Source organism: Schistocerca serialis, chromosome 2 (assembly GCF_023864345.2).
Source record: "Schistocerca serialis cubense isolate TAMUIC-IGC-003099 chromosome 2, iqSchSeri2.2, whole genome shotgun sequence".
NCBI lineage: Eukaryota > Metazoa > Arthropoda > Insecta > Orthoptera > Acrididae > Schistocerca > Schistocerca serialis.
Window position 1 is genome coordinate 1,150,038,096 of NC_064639.1, and position 24,815 is coordinate 1,150,062,910.

General features: G+C 46.1%; 1 protein-coding gene across 1 annotated transcript in view; it reads left to right on the forward strand.

Annotated features, from left to right (window-relative positions):
- Positions 1–24,815, forward strand: part of LOC126456677 (uncharacterized) — a 726,929-nt gene that overhangs the window by 696,308 nt on the left and 5,806 nt on the right. Inside the window, exons 4-5 of the mRNA XM_050092419.1 lie at positions 11,942–12,121; positions 14,738–14,900. Of these exons, the coding sequence (XP_049948376.1) occupies positions 11,942–12,121; positions 14,738–14,900 (343 nt within the window). The remainder of the gene's footprint in view (positions 1–11,941; positions 12,122–14,737; positions 14,901–24,815) is intronic.

A 24,815-nucleotide genomic window follows, 5' to 3' on the forward strand; every position in this document is an offset into this window, starting at 1 on the left:
GTACCAATATCGTAACTCAGAAACAGGAAGAGCAACGACAGATGTCTCACACTTTCGCGGGTAATAGTTCACACCACCACTCAGTAAGAGCAGTATATGCAGGTTGTAGGGAACGTTTGCCTACCTGTAAAAGGGTACGGTGAATACCTCGCAGGATCTAATGCAATTTAAGGGGTGGAGGGTGGGTGGAAGGTGGGGGCTACCACCCTCAAATGTAGGTGTGTAGGACGATAATTTCATATTTATCAGTTGTAGTCTAATAAGGACAATCCATGTATGCAAAATGTCGCTTACAAAAGGCGGGTTTGGATAATATTTTGTTTGTTGAATTAACCGGTGAGATAGAAAAGACACTGAAAAAAAGGCGCTATGTTCTTCAGGGTTTCTTTCAGTCCTGCGCGAGAGTTTCACAGAAATGCGCAGTAAACGTCAGTGGCAGACATCATAGGAAAGACGATGAGTTTCACGAATAGATTACTCGAAAACTTTCGAGAGCTCGCTATCAAAATGACTCTAGAGCCGCATAAAATCCCTTTAACGTAGAAATTAGGATCTGGACACTAAAATTAGAGAAAATTCGGCCCAGACACACGGTTACTAACAGTGAAGTTTACTGCGTGTCATTAACGACTGGAACAGAATAAGCTGAGAGAGGTATTCGGGAGGCCGACGATTCGATCCCCCGTCTGGCCATCCAGGTTCCGTGGTTTCCCTGCACCACTTCAAGCGAATCGCGGGATGGTTCCTTGTATTAGTTGTGGAATGAAAGCAAACAGCTTCCAAACACTGTCTCGTGAAATTTCTTGACATGTCTGATGCGTCAATTGATCAAAATTGCTGCCTGATATGTAATTATCCCAGACATGCTCTATGTATCTAGCGATGTGTATGAAACTCCCCCAGCTAACACAACAACGCACAGCATGAAAATATGTCGTTTGCAAAAACCGAGTTCCGGAAGTTCTTTTATCCATAGCTCTGAATTAACGGTGAGACAGAAAAAAAACTGAGAAAAGGGTTTCAACGTTCTGTAGGATTTACATTGAAGGCAACTTTTATAAGCAATCAGACGGCCTAGCGAGAGGGCCATGTATACTTGGTACTATAGCTGAGATATACATAAATCATTTGGAACAAATATTATTTAACACTGAAGAAACCTGCCTAAAGAAAACTGAATTTAATAGGAAATTTTGTAAACGACACACAGCTGTTGGTAGAAGTGGATGCCAAAGACGTAATTGGCATTCTAAATGTAAATTACTTCAAATGGTTTACACAAGAACATGAATACGACAAAGGCATCATTTACCTCGACCTTGGCTCTAAGCACTATGGGGACTTAACATCTGAGGTCATCAGTCCCCTCCACTTAGAACTACGTAAACCTAACTAACCTAGGGACATCACACACATCCATGGCTGAGGCAGGATTCGAACCTGCGACCGTAGCGGCCGCGATCTTCCGGACTGAAGCGCCTAGGACCGCTGTGCCACAGCGGACGGCACTTGTGCGTCATAGGTGTAATAAGAAATGCTAATTTATCGGATTCTTTTATTGGGCACCAATGAACCAGAAAGTCTCTAAAAAGGAGGTCCGGCATTTAACTAACCATACAGCATAACGTGATTGACCGATCGCATTATTCATATACTTTTGCCGGCCGGAGTGGCCGTGCGGTTCTGGGCGCTACGGTCTGGAGCCGAGCGACGGCTACGGTCGCAGGTTCGAATCCTGCCTCGGGCCTGGATGTGTGTGATGTCCTTAGGTTAGTTATGTTTAATTAGTTCTAAGTTCTAGGCGACTGATGACGTCAGAAGTTAAGTCGCATAGTGCTCAGAGCCATTTGAACCATATTCATATACTTTTCAAAATGAAGACAGTCCACGTCTTTCAACTTGGTGAATCCTTCCTCTATGAGTCTCAGATAAACTACAATGACCAGGTTACGAATTTCTTGTGAATAATATTCTTCGTGGAGGGAAAACTATTCCAGAAGATTAAGTGGTTGACCCCTGAAGAGGCGAAAGTAAATACAACCTTTTTGCTTTACTTCTTTCAGTCTTTTCAAGTACCGGTCGGTACTGGCCATTAAAATTGCTACACCACGAAGATGACGTGCTACAGACGTGAAATTTAACCGACAGGAAGAAGATGCTGTGATATGCAAATGATTAGCTTTTCAGAGCATTCACACAAGGTTGGTGCCGGTGGCGACACCTACAAAGCGCTGACATGAGGAAAGTTTCCAACCGATTTCTCATACACAAAGAGCAGTTGACCGGCGTTGCCTGGTGAAACGTTATTGTGATACCTCGTGTAAGGAGGAGAAATGCGTAACATCACGTTTCCGACTTTGATAAAGGTCGGATTGTAGCCTATCGCGATTGCGGTTTATCGAATCGCGGCATTGCTGCTCGCGTTGGTCGACATCCAATGACTGTTAACATAATATGGAATCGGTGGGTTCAAGAGGATAATACGGAACGCCGTGCTGGATCCCAACTGCCTCGTATCACTAGCAGTCGAGATGACAGGCATCTTATCTGCATGGCTGTAACGGATCGTGCAGTCACGTCTCGATCCCTGAGTCAATACATGGGGACGTCTGCAAGACAACAACCATCTGCACGAACAGTTCGACGACGTTTACAGCAGCATGGACTATCAGCTCGGAGACCGTGGCTGCGGTTACCCTTGACACTGCATCCCAGACAGGAGCGCCTGCGATGGTGTACGCAACGACGAACCTGGGTGCACGAATGGCAAAACGTCATTTTTTCGGATGAATCCAGGTTCTGTTTACAGCATCATGATGGTAGAATCCGTGTTGGCGACATCGCGGTGAACGCAAATTGGAAGCGTGTATTCGTCATCGCTATACTGGCGTACCACCCGGCGTGATGGTATGGGGTGCCATTGGTTACACTACTCGGTCACTTCTTCGCATTGATGGCACTTTGAACAGTGGACGTTACATTTTAGATGTGTTACGACTCGTCGCTCTACCCTTCATCCGATCCCTGCGAAACCCTACATTTCAGCAGGATAATGCACGACCGCATGTTGAAGGTCGTGTACGGGCCTTTGTGGATACAGAAAATGTTCGACTGCGAGCACATTCTCCAGATCTCTCACCAATTGAAAACGTCTGGTCAATGATGGCCGAGTAACTGGCTCGTTACAATACGCCAGTCACTACTCTTGATGAACTGTGGTATCGTGTTGAAGCTGTATGTGCAGCTGTACCTGTACACGCCATCCAAAGTCTGTTTGACTCTATGCCCAGACGTATCAAGGCCGTTGTTACGGCCAGAGGTGGTTGTTCTGGGTGCTGATTTCTGAGGATCTGTGCACCAAAATTGCGTGTAAATGTAACAACATGTCAGTTCCAGTATAATATATTTGTCCAATGAGTACCCGTTTATCGTCTGCATTTCTTCTTGGTGTAGCGATTTTAATAGCCAGTAGTGTACATCTCGTACTTGCCTCATTTACGGTTTATAGAACTGACTCTTTTTCTGTGTGAAAATAAGCTCGCATAACGATTAATATTAATCAAGATATTCAACAGGCGCATGAATACTGGAGTATTAGATTCGAAGCTTCGGATTCAGTTTCCCTCACAGTGTTTTCCTTATTTATATTACGGGATAAGTAATAGCCTCCGACAGTGGAAGACCATTGAATCGGATATTGTCAACAAAAATCTCGCTATTCTCGCACTTGCTATGCCTTTTGCATCGCCCATGGCCCGTGAGCGCCCCCTCTCATCCAGCTTCCGCACGACAGGATGGCAGCAGGCTGTCTCCAGCGTCGCCCGCTGGAACTCCGCATTAAAAAGGCAACAAGCCCGCTGTTCGTTCGCAGCGGGACAATCGTTCATCAAGCGGAGGCGGCGCGCTAAACTTTTGATGAGACCGAAGCCCGCCACAGCTCATTCCGCCCCCGAGTCGTTGTGTCCGTCGCGCCGCACGCTCACCCCCTTCCATTGTCCCCTCGCTCTGTTTCTCCCCCTGCCCTCCTCCTTCCCCCCACTACCCCTCTCCGACGCAGAGCCTTTTTCGTCAGCCAACACCTACACCTCCTCCTGAAGGTCTTGGCAAAGGCATCAGGGGACGCCAGCACAGGCGCCGGAGAACCTGCGCCTCCATAAAACGTGAATGCCTTTTGTAAGTGGCCCCACTGCTTGTACATAAAGGGACACTCCTCTTGCACCTTAGAATTACCGCCCAGTTTCTGCAGGGTTCGCCCGAGCCGTCTCGCGCTCCGCAAGCCGTTGTGGAATATCAAATTTCGCGAACGCCGGCGGGGGACGAAATTATGGAACAGACAAGAGAAAGGCATTCTGCACGAGTACTGAAGATGAATCTCCGGGGAAAAAGACCTTACCCTTCCCCCTCTACTCTCCTCCCCCCCCCCCCCCTTCCCCGTTTGAGAACCGCTGCGAGGGATTGAAAGATTTAAAACCTCCGGGAATTCCCTCGTTATTGCACGCTATTATGCTCGGCTGGGGTGACGTCAGCGTCGGCGGAGCGCTTTCACTCTCCGGTCGCCCTTTGCCCGACTGTGGCGTCCGTCCGGCAATTACTGGGCGCCCGGCGCTGAATTTCGCTGCGGGGTTTACACAGGCCGGCATTGCGCTCAAATTACAGGCGCAGCGAACTGTGGGACGGTTTTCTGGGGACGAGCTTCCGTATTCAGTGACGCGCTCGAGCGCATGTCTTGAGGGAAAGCACAGTGAAATGTGCGGTCTTTTCAAAGAATCCCTCGTCTGTACGATAGGGACGTCAGCGCTGCAGGACAATAGAAGCTTGTTTAGTAAATGAGATACTGCGGTTGAATTTACGGATGATTTTAACTTTTAGTTTACCGGAAGAGTGGGCAGGGGTGGGGGGTGGGGGGTGGGGGACCAGAATGGAACTGTAGTCGCTTCAAATTTGATTTTGCCTTTACCAGTACTGAACATGACTTACCACGATTAGAACATAGTGACACGTGTTACAAACCGGACACAATAGGAAGGACCAGGCCCCTTTGCTTTTTTCTTTTATCACTCGTTTATTACATCAGAGAAATACACATTTTGAGACAAAATTTAACTACATGACATATTGCTCCCAGTAAAGGTTAACCTAAGCAGTGACAAAAGTTAGTTCTCTTAAGGGTTTCTGTTGGCAACAAATTTTATGGAGGCAATGTAAGGTTTATATCAGTTTAGCTCAAACACGTAGCTAGTGATTGAATCACGGCAGAGACACTTTAACAATTTCGGCAACAAATGTTGTTGCGGTCTTCAGTCCTCAGACTGGTTTGATGCAGCTCTCCATGCTACTCTATCCTGTGCAAGCTTCTTCATCTCCCAGTACTTACTGCAACGTACATCCTTCTGAATCTGCTTAATGTATTCATCTCTACATATCTAGGTCTCCCTATACGATTTTTACCCTCCACGCTACACTCCAATGCTAAATTTGTGATCCCTTGATGCCTCAGAACATTTCCGACCAACCGGTCCCTTCTTCTTGTCAAGTTGTGCCACAAACTCCTCTTCTCCCCAATTCTATTCAATACCTCCTCATTAGTTATGTGATCTACCCATCTAATCTTCAGCATTCTTCTGTAGCACCACATTTCGAAAGCTTCTATTCTCTTCCTGTCCAAACTATTTATTGTCCATGTTTCACTTCCATACATGGTTACACTGCATACAAGTACTTTCAGAAACTACTTCCTAACACTTAAATCTATACTCGATGTTAAAAAGTAACATATAAATACATAATATGTAATAACAAGTAAATACTGTGAATTTGTACTCACAGTAACCAACTAATCAACAACCTTGCCATGCAATACGTAGTGGTCCATTTGGAACGAATTAGCAACATCCAGAAACTAGGGGAGTTAATACCAACAGTTTCTAAATGTCTTGCTCCCCATTAAATAGACAAACTTACAGTAATTAAATGAATAACAAATCAAACACACTAAGCTCCACCCAAACTCTTCCGTGGAAGCCAAGCCAAAATGAAGATTCCATTAACTGACTAGCACTGAACTCACACTAAAGCTCATCTCTGTGTTCCCAGACACACATGGGGCAAACTTACACAAGACAAGATTTTGAAGGAACCGGTATTGGAGCTAACTCGTACCTCTGAAAATTAAGCTACTAGAACGGGGCACAAGGTTGTATACAATGAGGTTGCCTTAGTCGTATACTGCGCTCCAAAATATTAATTTAAACGGCCACTTCAAAATTAAGTACACATAAACCAGCATTAATTGACGAGGAGTGACACCAAGTCGCTCGAAGACTGCACTGTAGTTCCTTCTCTAGATTGTCGCACAGACGACAAAATGGTAGATATCGAAATAGACGACAGAGGGATAGAGAAACAATTAAAATCGCTCAAAAGAGGAAATTCCGCTGGACCTGATGGGATACCAGTTCGATTTTACACAGAGTACGCGAAGGAACTTGTCCCCCCTCTTGCAGCGGTGTACCGTAGGTCTCTAGAAGAGCGTAGCGTTCCAAAGGATTGGAAAAGGGCACAGGTCATCCCCGTTTTGAAGAAGGGACGTCGAACAGATGTGCATAACTATAGACATATATCTCTAACGTCCATCAGTTGTAGAATTTTGGAACACGTATTATGTTCCAGTATAATGACTTTTCTGGAGTCTAGAAATCAACTCTGTAGGAATCAGCATGGGTTTCGAAAAAGACGGTCGTGTGAAACCCAGCTCGCGCTATTCGTCCAAGAAACTCAGAGGCCCATAGACACGGGTTCACAGGCAGATGCCGTGTTTGTTGACTTCCGCAAGGCGTTCGATACAGTTCCCCACAGTCGTTTAATGAACAAAGTAAGAGCATATGGACTATCAGACCAATTGTGTGATTGGATTGAAGAGTTCCTAGATAACAGAACGCAGCATGTCATTCTCAATGGAGAGAAGTCTTCCGAAGTAAGAGTGATTTCAGGTGTGCCGCAGGGGAGTGTCGTAGGACCGTTGCTATTCACAATATACATAAACGACCTTGCGGATGACATCGGAAGTTCACTGAAGCTTTTTGCGGATGATGCTGTGATATATCGAGAGGTTGTAACATTGGAAAATTGTACTGAAATGCAGGACGATCTGCAGCGAATTGACGCATGGTGCAGGAAATGGCAATTGAATCTCAATGTAGACAAGTGTAATGTGCTGCGAATACATAGAAAGATAGATCCCTCATCATTTAGTTACAATATAGCAAGTCAGCAACTGGAAGCAGTTAATTCCATAAATTATCTGGGAGTACGCATTAGGAGTGATTTAAAATGGAATGATCATATAAAATTGATCGTTGGTAAAGTAGATGTCAGACTGAGATTCACAAATGAAGCAGGTTACAGTACGCTTGTTCGCTCACTGCTTGAATACTGCTCAGCAGTGTGGGATCCGTGTCAGATATGGTTGATAGAAGAGATAGAGAAGATCCAACGGAGAACAGCGCGCTTCGTTACAGGATCATTTAGTAATCGCGGAAACGTTACGGAGATGATAGATAAACTGCAGTGGAAGACTCTGCAGGAGAGACGCTCAGTAGCTCGGCACGGGCTTTTGTTGAAGTTTCGAGAACATACCTTCACCGAGGAGTCAAGCACTATATTGCTCCCTCCTACGTATATCTCGCGAAGACACCATGTGGATGAAATCAGAGATATTAGAGCCCACACAGAAGCATACCGTCAATCCTTCTTTCCATGAACAATAGAGGGGAGAACCGATAGAGGTACCCAAGGTACCCTCCGCCACACACCGTCAGGTGGCTTGCGGAGTATGGATGTTGTAGTGGTCTTCAGTCCTGAGACTGATTTGATGCAGCTCTCCATGCCACTCTATCCTGTGCAAGCTTCTTCATCTCCCAGTACCTACTGCAACCTACATCCTTCTGAATCTGCTTAGTGTATTCATCTCTTGGTCTCCCTCTACGATTTTTACCCTCCACGCTGCCCTCCAATGCTAAATTTGTGATCCCTTGATGCCTCAAAACATGTCCTACCAACCGATCCCTTCTTCTAGTCAAGTTGTGCCACAAACTTCTCTTCTCCCCAATCCTATTCAATACCTCCTCATTAGTTACGTGATCTACCCACCTTATCGTCAGCATTCTTCTGTAGCACCACATTTCGAAAGCTTCCATTCTCTTCTTGTCCAAACTGGTTATCGTCCATGTTTCACTTCCATACATGGCTACACTCCATACAAGTATGGATATAGATGTAGATGTAGATGACTTAATTGAAAAGACGAATGCCGGAGGCGGCAGTAACATCAAACACCTTCTCCGAGTTTTAACCAGGAGTCACTTCCCGCTATACAAGTAAACATTTAACCAACCACAAAGAAGGAACCCCAAAGAGAAAATTCAAATAAAACCCCCTAAAGATTATAAGGGACAGGGAACCCCAACTACTTACATTTAAAGGAATTAGCTCTCCCCAAAGGCAGAGTAAACGCTAACGCCACACTTCAGAGGCCACCAAAATTGGTTACAAAAAGTCTTATACATTTGCTCCTTTTCTTTAAAAGAAATACAAGGCTGCTTAACTTCTGCTGGACGTGCGGTATGGCTCGTGTAGGATACACCAGGCAGCAACCCAAGCTAGGCGGTCGCAAGACACGGCGAGCAAAATCAGGAGAGCAGACAGGCAGGCAGCCAACACATATCCTCCATCCTGAACTGGCAGACCGCGTACAATCAACTTCACATATACCTGGTTGCTTCCCACCTCGTACCTCGCGGTGTCTCAGCAGGTAGCCTGAGCAAACGTCAACTGCCACTCGCGGAAAACAAGACAAGCAAAGATAAGAAACATCGAAGGATCGATAATGGACATCCAAGAGACTGGCGCCAGTAACGGGCGTCACGGCTCGCATACAATAGCATTTCATGCGATAACTGCGTTTTCTAAATTAATATTTTGGCACATTTCCCTGCATTTGATACTAAACAAAGAACGGAAACAATACATGAGAATGAATAAGAAAAGGCATCATTTTTTTATCGAAGTTGCACACGAAAATACGAAAGACTGAGCAGGACCTCATCAACTGATTAGTGGCCATAACAGGGCAGAAAATGAGAAACCATCACAGCTTTAAATTCCAGTCCAAACAGAGACATGTGGGATGAGGCGTAATAACTTTTGCGTCATCGTTGACACTGTAGGGTCTTGTGCCAGGGGGAGCAATGTTGTTTGGTTGCCGGTATCCCCTTTTTACAAAGCACCTGTACTGTATTAATAGTGTTCTTTGTTTATCAGAACAGAAAGCTACTTATCTTTAGGGTAGTTCATGTGTGTTGGTACAAGCTGTTCCATAATAGTCCGCGTTAGCCTCACTGCTGGTGAAGTACAAATCCCGCTATGTACACTCAAATGGTTCAATCGGCTCTAAGCACTTTGGGACTTAACATCTGAGGTCATCAGTCCCCTAGACTTAGAACTACTTAAACCTAATTAACGTAAGGACATCACACACATCCATGCCCGAGGCAGGATTCGAACCCGCGACCGTAGCAGCCGCGTGGTTCCGGACTGAAGCGCCTAGAGCCGTTCGACCACAGCGGCCGGCGTGGCGATGTCGCCAGGCGTGTATGAAGAACTGATCGTGGGGAGTGGCGTTCAGTATTCTGCATCTACATCTACATTTATACTCCGCGAGCCACCCAACGGTGTGTGGCGGAGGGCACTTTACGTGCCACTGTCATTACTTCCCTTTTCTGTTCCAGTCGCGTATGGTTCGCGGGAAGAACGACTGTCTGAAAGCCTCCGTGCTCGCTCGAATCTCTCTAATTTTACATCCGTGATTTCCTCGGGAGGTACAAGTAGGGGGAAGAAATATATTCGATACCTTATCCAGAACCGCACCCTCCCGAAACCTGGCGAGCAAGCTACACCGCGAAGCAGAGCGCCTCTCTTGCACAGTCTGCCACTAGAGTTTGCTAAACATCTCCGTAACGCTATCACGGTTACCAAATAACCCTATGACGAAACGCGCCGCTCTTCTTTGGATCTTCTCTATCTCCTCCGTCAACCCGATCTGGTACGGATCCCACACTGATGAGCAATACTCAAGTATAGGTCGAACGAGTGTTTTGTGAGCCACCTCCTTTGTTGATGGACTACATTTTCTAAGGACTCTCCCAATGAATCTCAACCTGGTACCCGCCTTACCAACAATTAATTTTATATGATCATTCCACTTCAAATTCTTCCGCACGCATACTCCCAGATATTTTACAGAAGTAACTGCTACCAGTGTTTGTTCCGCTATCATATAATCATACAATAAAGGATCCTTCTTTCTATGTATTCGCAATACATTACATTTGTCTATGTTAAGGGTCAGTTGCCACTCCCTGCACCAAGTGCCTATCCGCTGCAGATCTTCCTGCATTTCGCTACAATTTTCTAATGCTGCAACTTCTCTGTATACTACAGCATCATCCGCATTCTACAGCAGAGTGATCTGAAACACCGGTCAATTATTAGGACGTTGTAACTGTTCGGTCCTCCAAATGTCCACGGAATCAGTAACGACATTTTAATTCGTGTCGTATAATTGCGTGGTGTGGCACTATGCGCACACAGTGAGTTAAGAATGACACATGTCGATGTTGCCAGGTTTGGATGTGGGCTGTCGCTGCGTTATACTGCAAAATGTAGCTGCATGAGTTGACGTTTCGGCTTGTTTTCAGCGGTCATCATCAGGATGCGGCAGATGTTAGATCTTGAAGACGTCCGTTGAGTTAGATACGTCATTTTTCTTGAAGGTCTCTCGGGCATGCAGCCGGGTTGACTGGAGTTTATTTCATACCGCGCGAGTGTGGGAAAGCATACGTGGGGCAAACCATTCGCACGATCGAGGAAAGGTGTACTGAACACAAACGGCACACCGATCTCCAACAGCCTGCAAAATCTGCAATCGCAGAACATTGCCTCGAGACAAATCATCGTATGAAATACGAGAACACAGAAGTCCTGCACAACACATCCCGCTTTTAGGACTGTGTATACAAGGAAGCAATTGAAATCCGGCTGCACGAGAACCTTATTAACAACTCAGCCAAGCGTGGAATCCAGCAATAAAAGTTCTGCAGGAGCAGCGGAAACGGGGCACCACACCCGCCGAAGGCGGCATGGGTACTGACGCGCATCAGTCATCTCGTCAGCGCAAGCTACCCCCACCACCGCGGCCTGCACATCCCTCGGCCCATACGCGGAGTCAGTGGAGGGGAGAGGCGACAGGTATATATACCACACCACCCGCCGGCCTAGGACGTCAGTCAACAGGAGTAACCTGATGATGATGGCACGTTACGCCGTCGAAAATTCGTTCTACAACGACCAGTCAACCCGGCTGCATGCCCGAGAGACCTTCAAGCATCTCATTCGCCGGGAAAATCTACGAACAACGTCATTTTTGATTTCCCTAGGTTTAATTGTGTGGTGCGGCACTAAAGCCGTATGATTTGAGAGTGACACATTTTGGTGCGGTCGTTTGTGAGTGTGGGATATTGCAATATGGTTTTCAGTGCTCATCTTCAGGGCGCCGTAAATGTTCAGTACTATAGACGTCCGCTCGGTTAGAAGTGTAATTTCTGATTGCACTTTGTGTAATTTTGTGGTACGGCAATAAAGAATGACATTGTTGATGTCTCCAGGTGTGGGCGTGGGATATGACCGCGTTATACTGCAAAAAGTAGTAAAATGAGTTGAAGTTTCGGCTAGTTTTCAGCGGTCGTCCTCAGGACTTCGAAACTGTTCAGTCCTGAAGACGTCCGCTGAGTTAGAAACGTCATATTTGATTTCACTTTGTGTAGCTGTATGGGGCGGCGCTACAGACACGTGACGAGTTGAGAGTGAGACGTGGTGATGCCGGCAGGCGTGGGCGTGGTGCTGATCACGGTGAGCGGCGTGGCGTGGCGGCTGACGGCACACGACGCGCCCTCCTGCCGCTCCATGCTGGGCCTGGGCGGCGGCGACTCGGCGGGCGCAGAGCCCAACAGGCGGTTCGTGCCGCGGCTGCCGCCCTCCTACGGCCGGCCGCACCACCCCTACGCAGGTGAGTGGCGGCAGACAGCTCTGCACACGATTCTTCAAATCTATCTCGAGTACACACAGCGACTGGTAATACTGGTAAACACATGAAGGGAGGAGTAGAATTTTTTGTCATTCCAACAAGCTATAGAGGGTGTTTCACAGACTTTCCACAAAATGTTTATGGATGACAGATCCCGCCATCAGAGGCAAAATGTTTGCTGCAGCTTCACGATGACTCTAGTAGGTTCTTGTTGTTGTGGTCCAGTCCTGAGACTGGTTTGATGCAGCTCTCCATGCTACTCTATCCTGTGCAATCTTCTTCATCTCCCAGTACCTACTACAGCCTACATCCTTCTGAATCTGCTTAGTGTATTCATCTCTTGGTCTCCCTCTACGATTTTTACCCTTCACGCTGCCCTCCAATACTAAATTGGTGATCCCTCGATGTCTCAGAACATGTCCTACCAACCTATCCCTTCTTCTAGTCAAGTTGTGCCACATGCTCCTCTTCTACCCAATTCAATTCAATACCTCCTCATCAGTTATGTGGTCTACCCATCTAATCTTCAGCATTCTTCTGTAGCACCACATTTCGAAAGCTTCTATTCTCTTCTTATCCAAACTGTTTATCGTCCATGTTTCACTTGCATACATGGCTACACTCCATACAAATACGTTCAGAAACGACTTCCTGACACTTAAATCTATACTCGATGTTAACAAATTTCTCTTCTTCAGAAACGCTTTCCTTGCCATTGCCAGTCTACATTTTATGTCCTCTCTACTTCGTCCATCATCAGTTATTTTGCTCCCCAAATAGCAAAATTCCTTTACTACTTTAAGTGTCTCATTTCCTAATCTAATTCCCTCAGCATCACCCGACTTAATTCGACTACATTCCATTATCCTCGTTTTGCTTTTGTTGATGTTCATCTTATACCCTCCTTTCAAGACACTGTCCATTCCGTTCAGCTGCTCTTCCAAGTCCTTTGCTGTCTCTGACAGAATTACAATGTTTCCAGAATGAGATTTTCACTCTGCAGCGGAGTGTGCGCTGATATGAAACTTCCTGGCAGATTAAAACTGTGTACCCGACCGAGACTCGAACTCGGGACCTTTGCCTTTCGCGGGCAAGTACTCTACCGTCTGAGCTAGCGAAGCACGACTCACGCCCGGTACTCACAGCTTTACTTCTGCCAGTATCTCGTCTCTTACCTTCCAAACTTTACAGAAGCTCTCCTGCGAACCTTGCAGAACTAGCACTCCTGAAAGAAAGGATACAGCGGAGACATGGCTTAGCCACAGCCTGGGGGATGTTTCCAGAATGAGAATTTCACTCTGCTGCGGAGTGTGCGCTAATGTGAAACTCTCTGGCAGATTAAAACTGTGTGCCCGACCGAGACTCGAACTCAGGACCTTTGCCTTTCGCGGGCAAGTGCTCTACCATCTGAGCTAGCGAAGCACGACTCACGCCCGGTACTCACAGCTTTACTTGTGCCAGTATCTTGTCTCCTACCTTCCAAACTTCCACAGCCTGTGGGATGTGCCGCGAAAGGCAAAGGTCCCGAGTTCGAGTCTCGGTCGGGCACACAGTTTTAATCTGCCAGGAAGTTTCACATCAGCGCACACTCCGCTGCAGAGTGAAAATCTCATTCTGGAAACATCCCCCAGGCTGTGCCTAAGCCATGTCTCCGCTGTATCCTTTCTTTCAGGAGTGCTAGTTCTGCAAGGTTCGCAGGAAAGCTTCTGTAAAGTTTGGAAGGTAGGAGAGGAGGTACTGGCAGAAGTAAAGCTGTGAGTACCGGGCGTGAGTCGTGCTTCGGTAGCTCAGATGGTAGAGCACTTGCCCGCTAAAAGGCAAAGGTCCCGAGTTCGAGTCTCGGTCGGGCACACAATTTTAATCTGCCAAGAAGTTTCAGAATTACAATGTCATCGGCCAACCTCTAGTAGGTACCCATTAGTATTTGTCAGTCCTGGGACGACGAGGTTTCACAGAACTAGCAGTGTCTACTAACCAGTGCAATTCCCCAACCTTAAATATCCTACTTAAATCAATTTAAGCTTTATTGAATCTTCTTTGTTTTGAGCTCATGTACGAGTATATTGGTTTCTGATTGCCATAATTCGTTAGCTGCATACTGTATGGCAAGTACTCTCTGCCTTATTTTTTTCTTTCTTTTTTTAAAAGTCTGATGATAGGCATCACAGACCTAAATCAGTTACCTGGTTTTTAACATTGTGGTTCTTAACTGGAATAACTATAAAAAAATACCATCCTGGGCGCCTGCGGATTTTTGTTGCGATTAAGTCTCGGCTCATGAGCCGTACTTAATCCTCTGATTTTGTTATTTAATTGTTACATCCGCATTTCAGTCATTTTACTACAAAAATCACCAAAATTCTGCCGTCAGCTCACGTGTTACCTTAGCTGCAGCTTTCCCTCATAGTTTGGGGCATTCTGTACTCTTTTCCTTGCATTCCCAGATATATTACGGACATACAGAGGCTGTGGCTTCTTGTTCCTCTGATGTCTCACCTCTTGTTCGAACTCTTGCCTCCTCGACCTAAGGGGAGCGCTGCTGTAACACTTGCCAACGACACAGCGGTACTGACGCGGCGCCCGTCGTGTGTGTTGCAGCCATGATGTACCCGGAGTTCCAGTACCGACCGCCGCCGCCGTCGTACCAGGCCTCCATGCAGGAGTACCGGCTGCGGCTGCTGCTGCTCGACCGCCAGCCGCAGGGACACAACGCCGTCTCGCCGCCCCCGACCTACCGGTCGCATGTCTCCTCCACCTTCAGGTCAGTCAGCTTCCCAGCGCAGCCGCGCAGGGTATAGGGGGGTACACAGGCTTTGCAAAAATATGGAAACCCCGACTGAAGCACATTACCACTTATAATACTATTTAGGAAATCCACTGGCATTCAAAACAGCTTCCATTCATCTCGTAATGAGTAAAAACAGGTCTTCTATGGTTTTCAAGGGATTCATGTACCATTTTTCCTGAAAAATAGGGGCAAGATCATGTAACGATGGTGGAAATTATAACGATCGTGCGTCCTTCTCTCTAGACTACAAAGACTCAGTGATATTGAGAGTTGATGACAGCGGTGATCAGGGCAGAAATACAGGGTGATCAAAAAGTCAGTATCAATTTGAAATCTGAATAAATCACGGAATAATGTAGATAGAGAGTTACAAATTGGCACACATGCTTGGAAAGACATGGGGTTTTATTAGAAAAAAAAAATAAAAAATAAAAAAAAATAAAAAAGTTCAAAAAATGTCCGACAGATGGCGCTTCATCTGATCAGAATAGCAATAATTAGAATAACAAAGTAAGACGAAGCAAAGATGATGTTCTTTACAGGAAATGCTCAATATGTCCACCATCATTCCTTAACAATAGCCGTAGTCGAGGAATAATGTTGTGAACAGCACTGTAAAACATGTCCGGAGTTATGGTGAGGCATTGGCGTCGGATGTTGTCTTTCAGCATTCCTAGAGATGTCGGTCGATCACGATACACTTGCGACTTCAGGTAACCCCAAAGTCAATAATCGCACGGACTGAGAGGTCTGGGGACCTGGGATGCCAAGCATGACGAAAGTGGCGGCTGAGCACACGATCATCACCAAACGACGCGCGCAAGAGATCTTTCACGCGCCTAGCAATATGGGGTGGTTCTAATAAAACCCCATGTCATTCCAAGCATGTGCGTAAATTTTTACCTCTCTATCTACATTATTCCGTAGTTTATTAAGTTTTCAAATGTATACTGACTTTTTGATCACCCGGTACAAGGTGTGTTGACACACTTAGCAACTGGTCGTAACAGAAGCATGACGAGTGTCTTTGCTAGTAGGAAACAGAAGCTACAGCACGTTTAGTGTGCCCGCATCTCGTGGTCGTGCGGTAGCGTTCTCGCTTCCCACGCCCGGGTTCCCGGGTTCGATTCCCGGCGGGGTCAGGGATTTTCTCTGCCTCGTGATGGCTGGGTGTTGTGTGCTGTCCTTAGGTTAGTTAGGTTTAAGTAGTTCTAAGTTCTAGGGGACTGATGACCATAGATGTTAAGTGCCATAGTGCTCAGAGCCATTTTTGAGCCACTTTTAGTGTAATTAAACTGTTGCTACATTTCATTGTAATTGGTTAGCATATCGATGCAACAACAAACAAGTAAACAAAGCAATTGATGCTACGAATGTAAGCTCAGCTGTAAGACCTATGCACAACTCACAGAGCGTACGTGACCATTATTGCTTATACTGCGGACTTCGCTTCTTGTGACGTTTCTCCTATGATTTTCAATATTTTAACTTTGACTTTGAGCTCTGCAGTAATGACAGAGTGGAAAATTCTGTAGAAGGAAACTAATTTTCACTTCTGTCTTTATTTCCTTAAAAGTAATGAGTCATTTGGGAGGTTTATGGGGACTATTATATTTTTATCTAATATAACACACTCTTTCAAGGAAAAAGTTTCTATTTGCTTCACAACAAATTGATTCTTTAGACGTCTTGCTCTCGAGTGTCAGTCTTTAGAATGTAGCGAACTGATTTTTGCCACCACAATTTAACAGCGAGATTTAAATTTGTGGTGAAAACTGTGAGCTAATTGCCACTCACTCGTCAGATAATTGGCCCCGTGCGGCATAATAATGCATTATATCTTTACTAAACTGACTTGCAGTTGTTAACGGCCGTAAAGTAATCTGGACAAAGTCCTCGAGATGACAGCGATATCGCTGTCTGAGTGCCTAGTGCCTCGTGAATTACTGGGATAAGCGAGAGCCCTCTGTACCACTAACCCACTTTCATTAATGACGTCATCAGAAGCCCCAAAAAGCAACACAAATCTGATTTAAAAATCTTGGACGTCGTAAATACCCGTTCCTATGCGCCAACGTTTAAAAATCAGTTACAGAATCGAACAAATTTCGACTAATAAATACTGAACCTGAAGGGGTAACCGACGCAAATTAGAGTTTTATTTTAGACAAATTAAATGATCAAATATTTGTTACTTCTGTTAAATGAAGTCTTCGTAATTTTATATTATAATATGCTAGCCTTACGGCGAGCGCAACTGTAAAAAGCTTTATTGATTCTTGTTCAAACTGTTTCGAGCTCATGTGCGCTTAAATTGACTTCTGATTGCCTTAGTTTGTAAGTTAGTAATTTATCCTCGTGCTCAAAACATCAATCCTCGATGATATGAGAGTGTCAACTCGGGCCCTGTCGTCTTGGAATGTAGCATCACCATTGGGAAACAAACATTGTACCATGGAATGGATCTAAGGAGCTAAAATGGTCACATAACGTTTGGTTCTAATGTGACCTTCGAGGGTAACTAAGGGACCCATGGAATACCGCAGTAATAGTTCCCCAAACTATCACCGAGCCGCAGCAGTGTTCCACTTTTGGGATGTGAGCTCAGCCAGAAGTAGGAAACAGTTCGAAACAAGACACATCCGACGAAATGACTTTCTTATTTCAGTACAAAATCCACATTTTATGGCTTCGCCACCACATTTTCCTGTTAAGGACATTTATGTTGTGGACTGGCAAGACAACCAATCCTCTATGACAGGTAGCCGAAAGGCACGCGTTTAAGCTCACGCAGGATGGCGTGAGGTCTGGAACAGGACAAGGTCTTTATAGTAGCAAAAATAGTACGTAGCGTCTGGAATACTTAACTTTAATCCATAATTGGTGAACATCGGTCTGACGGTACATGCATCACAAGATAAATAGCAGTTGATAATGGCGCCTTGCTAGGTCGTAGCAAATGACGTAGCTGAAGGCTATGCTAACTATCGTCTCGGCAAATGAGAGCGTAATTTGTCAGTGAACCATCGCTAGCAAAGTCGGCTGTACAACTGGGCGAGTGCTAGGAAGTCTCTCTAGACCTGCGTGTGGCGGCGCCCGGTCTGCAATCACTGACAGTGGCGACACGCGGGTCCGACGTATACTAACGGACCGCGGCCGATTTAAAGGCTACCACCTAACAAGTGTGGTATCTGGCGGTGACACCACAATTTACATCACTGATGAGTGGTTTCAGAATTCCAGCTCGCCCTCCAGTTATCTGCTTATGGTGCTCCCTATGCGTAGTTTTAGTGCTGATAGCGTTCTCGAGCTACATTCAGTTTTGTAGTGACGTTTGCGGCTCTCATCCTCTTATTATTCTTCACAATCCAATTCACTGATTGTCACGGTCACCCAACACGCAGTTTCGTCCGCGCTGTACCTTACATCTACATCTACATCCATACTCCGCAAGCCACTTGACGGTGTGTGGCGGAGGGTACCTTGAGTACCTCTATCGGTTCTCCCTTCTATTCCAGTCTCGTATTGTTCGTGGAAAGAAAGATTGTCGGTATGCCTCTGTGTGGGCTCTAATCTCTCTGATTTTATCCTCATGGTGTCTTCGCGAGATATACGTAGGAGGGAGCAATATACTGCTTGACTCCTCTTGCAGAGCCTTCCACTGGAGTTTCTCTATCATCTCCGTAACGCTTTCGCGATCACTAAATGATCCTGTAACGAAGCGCGCTGTTCTCCTTTGGATCTTCTCTATCTCTTCTATCAACCTTATCTGGCGCGGATCACACACTGGTGAGCAATATTCAAGCAGTAGGCGAACAAGTGTACTGTATCCTACTTCCTTTGTTTTCGGATTGCATTTCCTTAGGATTCTTCCAGTGAATCTCAGTCTGGCATCTGCTTTACCGATTATCTACTTTATATGATCATTCCATTTTAAATCACTCCTAATGCGTACTCCCAGATAATTTATGGAATTAACTGCTTCCAGTTGCTGACTTGCTATATTGTAGCTAAATGATAATGGACATTTCTTTATATGTATTTGCAGCACATTACACTTGTCTACATTGAGATTCAATTGCCATTCCCTGCACCATGCGTCAATTAGCTGCAGATCGTCCTGCATTTCAGTACAATTTTCCATTGTTACAACCTCTCGATATACTACAGCATCATCCGCAGAAAACCTCAGTGAACTTCCGATGGTATCCACAAAGTCATTTGTCTATACTGTGAATAGCAACGGTCCTACGACACTCCGCTGCGGCACACCTGAAATCACTCTTACTTTGGAAGACTTCTCCCCGTTGAGAATGACATGCTGCGTTCTGTTATCTAGGAACTCTTCAATCCAATCACACAATTGGTCTGATAGTCCATATGCTCTTACTTTGTTCATTAAACGACTGTGGGGAACTGTATCGAACGCCTTGCGGAAGTCAAGAAACACGGCGTCTACCTGGGAACCCGTGGACGAATAGCGTGAGCTGGGTTTCACACGTATCGAAACCCATACGGAGTCCTACAGAGTAGATTTCTAGTCTGCAGAAAAGTCATTATACTCGAACATAATAAGCTTAGCTGTCAGTGGTAAAAATCTTTGATGTGGTGCCTCTTGAAACACTAAACCCTCTGGCTACTTTGGTTACTGAAGCATTCGTTCTACGAGAAAAAGCAATTTGCCCATTATTACGTTCTCAAGCTTCGACGTAACGCACTCATGTGGTCAATTAGAACAGCGCAACGTGAAGGCTGGGCTAGCATCTGCGTTTATGTTCAAGCTTGTGTTTCTGGCGCTGTTTCCATATTTTCTCCTACCAATGTACTTTGTAATAATCTCACTAAATGCACGTTAGAGGTTGTTTATATCGTTTACTTCACTGTTCGTCCACGGATAGAAACGAATTGCTGCATCATACAGAATGTCTTCCTTAGCATGGTTTGCGACTGCAGCGCTGTCCATATCGGCAGATGTCGTCTGTATCTGCCTTGCAAAACACTCAGTTTGTTTACGAAGATGAACTCGTGTAAAATTCTTGCGTTGGCTCAATTAGAAAACGCAAATGCTAGTCGCATTGTATTGGATTGGATTGATTTGGGGAGGAGATCATCGGTCTCATCGGGCTAGGGAAGGACGGGGAAGGAAGCCGACCGTGCCCTTTCAAAGGAACCATCCCGGCATTTGCCTGGAGCGGTTTAGGGAAATCACGGAAAACCTAAATCAGGGTGGCGAGACGCGGGATTGAACCGTCGTCCTCCCGAATGCAACTCCAGTGTGGTAACCACTCCGCCACCGCGCCCGGTAGTCACATTGTTCTGTCTGTAGTACACATAAGTAAAAACGTCAATATCCTTGAACATTTTACAAGGCAAAAACGAAAATGACATGTGTAATCAGTAAGGACATTAGTTTGTGAAAGTGCCGTTACATACAGTGTGATACAAATCTGCAGTAGTATCCCACATGAGATGAAATCTCGCTCTTCAGTAAAACTCTGAGGTCGTTTTTACTAGGTCATTGTTTCTGTTCAGCAGCAGAGTTGTTAGGTCACGTGAAATACAAGATTTGAAACAAGAAAGTGCGAAATATCGTACAGGAAGTAGTGCAAGCGTTGTTCTAGATAAACAAAAAAAACAACATTTATTTGCTGCAATATTACTGTCACATTTCGTGTACTTCGTGTATTGCTTCCTGGGTGAATAAATACTCTCCTGGAAATTGAAATAAGAACACCGTGAGTTCATTGCCCCAGGAAGGGGAAACTTTATTGACACATACCTGGGGTCAGATACAACACATGATCACACTGACAGAACCACAGGCACATAGACACAGGCAACAGAGCATGCACAATGTCGGCACTAGTACAGTGGATATCCACCTTTCGCAGCAATACAGGCTGCTATTCTCCCATGGAGACGATCGTAGAGATGCTGGATGTAGTCCTGTGGAACGGCTTGCCATGCCATTTCCACCTGGCGCCTCAGTTGGACCAGCGTTCGTGCTGGACGTGCAGACCGCGTGAGATACCGCTTCATCCAGTCCCAAACATGCTCAATGGGGGACAGATCCGGAGATCTTGCTGGCCAGGGTAGTTGACTTACACCTTCTAGAGCACGTTGGGTGGCACGGGATACATGCGGACGTGCATTGTCCTGTTGGAACAGCAAGTTCCCTTGTCGGTCTAGGAATGGTAGAACGATGGGTTCGATGACGGTTTGGATGTACCGTGCACTATTCAGTGTCCCCTCGACGATCACCAGTGGTGTACGGCCAGTGTAGGAGATCGCTCCCCACACCATGATGCCGGGTGTTGGCCCTGTGTGCCTCGGTCGTATGCAGTCCTGATTGTGGCGCTCACCTGCACGGCGCCAAACACGCATACGACCATCATTGGCACCAAGGCAGAAGCGACTCTCATCGCTGAAGACGACACGTCTCCATTCGTCCCTCCATTCACGCCTGTCGCGACACCACTGGAGGCGGGCTGCACGATGTTGGGGCGTGAGCGGAAGACGGCCTAACGGTGTGCGGGACCGTAGCCCAGCTTCATGGAGACGGTTGCGAATGGTCCTCGCCGATACCCCAGGAGCAACAGTGTCCCTAATTTGCTGGGAAGTGGCGGTGCGGTCCCCTACGGCACTGCGTAGGTCTTGGCGTGCATCCGTGCGTCGCTGCGGTCCGGTCCCAGGTCGACGGGCACGTGCACCTTCCGCCGACCACTGGCGACAACATCGATGTACTGTGGAGACCTCACGCCCCACGTGTTGAGCAATTCGGCGGTACGTCCACCTGGCCTCCCGCATGCCCACTATACGCCCTCGCTCGAAGTCCGTCAACTGCACATACGGTTCACGTCCACGCTGTCGCGGCATGCTACCAGTGTTAAAGACTGCGATGGAGCTCCGTATGCCACGGCAAACTGGCTGACACTGACGGCGGCGGTGCACAAATGCTGCGCAGCTAGCGCCATTCGACGGCCAACACCGCAGTTCCTGGTGTGTCCGCTGTGCCGTGCGTGTGATCATTGCTTGTACAGCCCTCTCGCAGTGTCCGGAGCAAGTATGGTGGGTCTGACACACCGGTGTCAATGTGTTCTTTTTTCCATTTCCAGGAGTGTATTCAATTGCCATTGCATCAGGCAGAGACGTAGAAAACAATCTCATATTACTTAATCCATTTTCTTTGGTATGTTCACAAAATATAGCAAGCTTACGCCTGAGAGAGAGCGCTCTTATACTGTATATACATGAAGTCAGTTATCAGAGAACATAGCTCACGTGAATCACCAAGAAAGTCCCAGAATAGAAAAAGCGAAGGCGAATAAAGAAATTGACAGAGAAGGACGCAAACGAACAACGCTACTACCGCTTCGCACCTGAAGTCCACGACAGTACGCTGTACCTGTGTAACGCATTGCCGTGTCTTGTGTTACGATGTTACGAAGGCTCTAATTGCTGCTACTAACAGAAATTCAATTATAATAAGTTGTATCAGGAATGACTCATTTCTGATAAATCTTTAAAGTTCCGTTTCCTTCAAACGACATACTTCCTCGACAGAGAAGTTATAATACGAAAATTCTTTAACTACCAGCACGATTTTTCCAATCATTTAATTACAACAAATCTTACCAATAACGACGCATTTTCTAGAGTTTCTTGTCGTGATCGTGACTTGAAACAGAATACAGGGCTATTACAAATGATTGAAGCCATTTCATAAATTGACTGTAGCTCCATTCATTGACATACACTACAGATACGTAGAAAAACTCATAAAGTTTTGTTCGGCTGAAGCCGCACTTCAGGTTTCTGCCGCCAGAGCGCTCGAGAGCGCAGTGAGACAAAATGGCGACAGGAGGCGAGAAAGCATATGTCCGTGCTTGAAATGCACTCACATCATTCAGTCATAACAGTGCAACGACACTTCAGGACGAAGTTCAAGAAAGATCCACCAACTGCTAACTCCATTCGGCGATGGTATGCGCAGTTTAAGGCTTCTGGATACCTCTGTAAGGGGAAATCAACGGGTCGGCCTGCAGTGAGCGAAGAAACGGTTGAACGCGTGCGGGCAAGTTTCACGCGTAGCCCGCGGAAGTCGACGAATAAAGGAAGCAGGGAGCAAAACGTACCACAGCCGACGGTTTGGAAAATCTTACGGAAAAGGCTAAAGCAGAAGCCTTACCGTTTACAATTGCTACAAGCCCTGACACCCGATGACAAAGTCAAACGCTTTGAATTTTCGGCGCCGTTGCAACAGCTGATGGAAGAGGATGCGTTCAGTGCGAAACTTGTTTTCAGTGATGAAGCAACATTTTTTCTTAATGGTGAAGTGAACAGACACAATGTGCGAATCTGGGCGGTAGAGAATCCTCACGCATTCGTGCAGCAAATTCGCAATTCACCAAAAGTTAACGTGTTTTGTGCAATCTCACGGTTTAAAGTTTATGGCCCCTTTTTCTTCTGCGAGAAAAACGTTACAGGACACGTGTATCTGGACATGCTGGAAAATTGGTTCATGCCACAACTGGAGACCGACAGCGCCGACTTCATATTTCAACAGGATGGTGCTCCGCCGCACTTCCATCATGATGTTCGGCATTTCTTAAACAGGAGATTGGAAAACCGGTGGATCGGTCGTGGTGGAGATCACGATCAGCAATTCATGTTATGGCCTCCACGCTCTACCGACTTAACCCCATGCGATTTCTTTCTGTGGGGTTATGTGAAAGATTCAGTGTTTAAACCTCCTCTACCAAGAAACGTGCCGGAACTGCGAGCTCGCATCAACGATGCTTGCGAACTCATTGATGGGGACATGCTGCGCCGAGTGTGGGAGGAACTTGATTATCGGATTGATGTCTGCCGAATCACTAAAGGGACACATATCGAACATTTGTGAACGCCTAAAAAAACTTTTTGAGTTTTTGTATGTGTGTGCAAAGCATTGTGAAAATATCTCAAATAATAAAGTTATTGTAGAGCTGTGAAATCGCTTCAATCATTTGTAATAACCCTGTACATCATAGTAAGTTATTATATAAAACCGACCAAATATGAACTTCATCCAAACCAACGCAATCGAACGTGAACGTAGAGCGCGTTCTTACATCTCACTGGCCACAGTCCTCTCTACGAAGAAAAAATCTGACTTGTTTTATTCAGTCTGTGACGCTACGGACTGCTGTGGACCGTGGAATTTAACGCAGTGACGTCATAAATCTGGACCCGGTTTTCGTTCACGAACGCTTTCTTGGCCCGTATGAGGACGGCCTAAGGGTTGTGGAGTTATTTTGCAGTCAGATCAATCCCTATTGCAGGTCTTTCCTGTGAATGGTTGCGCATTGAAACATTTATGTACGTAAAATCGTTCTGGAACTACACTGATTTGACAAAATTCATGGAATACCTCCCATTATCGTGTCGGACCTCCTTTTAGTGGGCGTGGTGCAGTAACTCGATGTGGCATAGACTCAACAAGTCGTTGTAAGTCCCTTGCGTAAATATTGAACCGTACTGCCTCTATAACCGTACATAATTGCGAAAGTTTTGCCAGTACAGGATTTTGTGCACGAACTGACACTCGTTTATGTCCCATAAATGTTCGGTGGGATCCACGTCGGGCGATCTGAATAGCCAAAGTTTCCGTCGTGCTGACTGGAATTTTCTCCAAACCAATCGGAACAATTCGCGGCAGGTGACACAGCCCACACCTTATGGGGCCACCATCAGCTTGCACATTACGCTGTTGACACCTTCGATCCGTGGGTTCGTGGGATCTGCGCCACACCACCAGCTATTACCAACAGAAATCGGGACTGATATGACCAGCCCACAGTTTTCCAGTCTTCTAGGATTTAATGAGATGCGCTGCTGGCGATGACC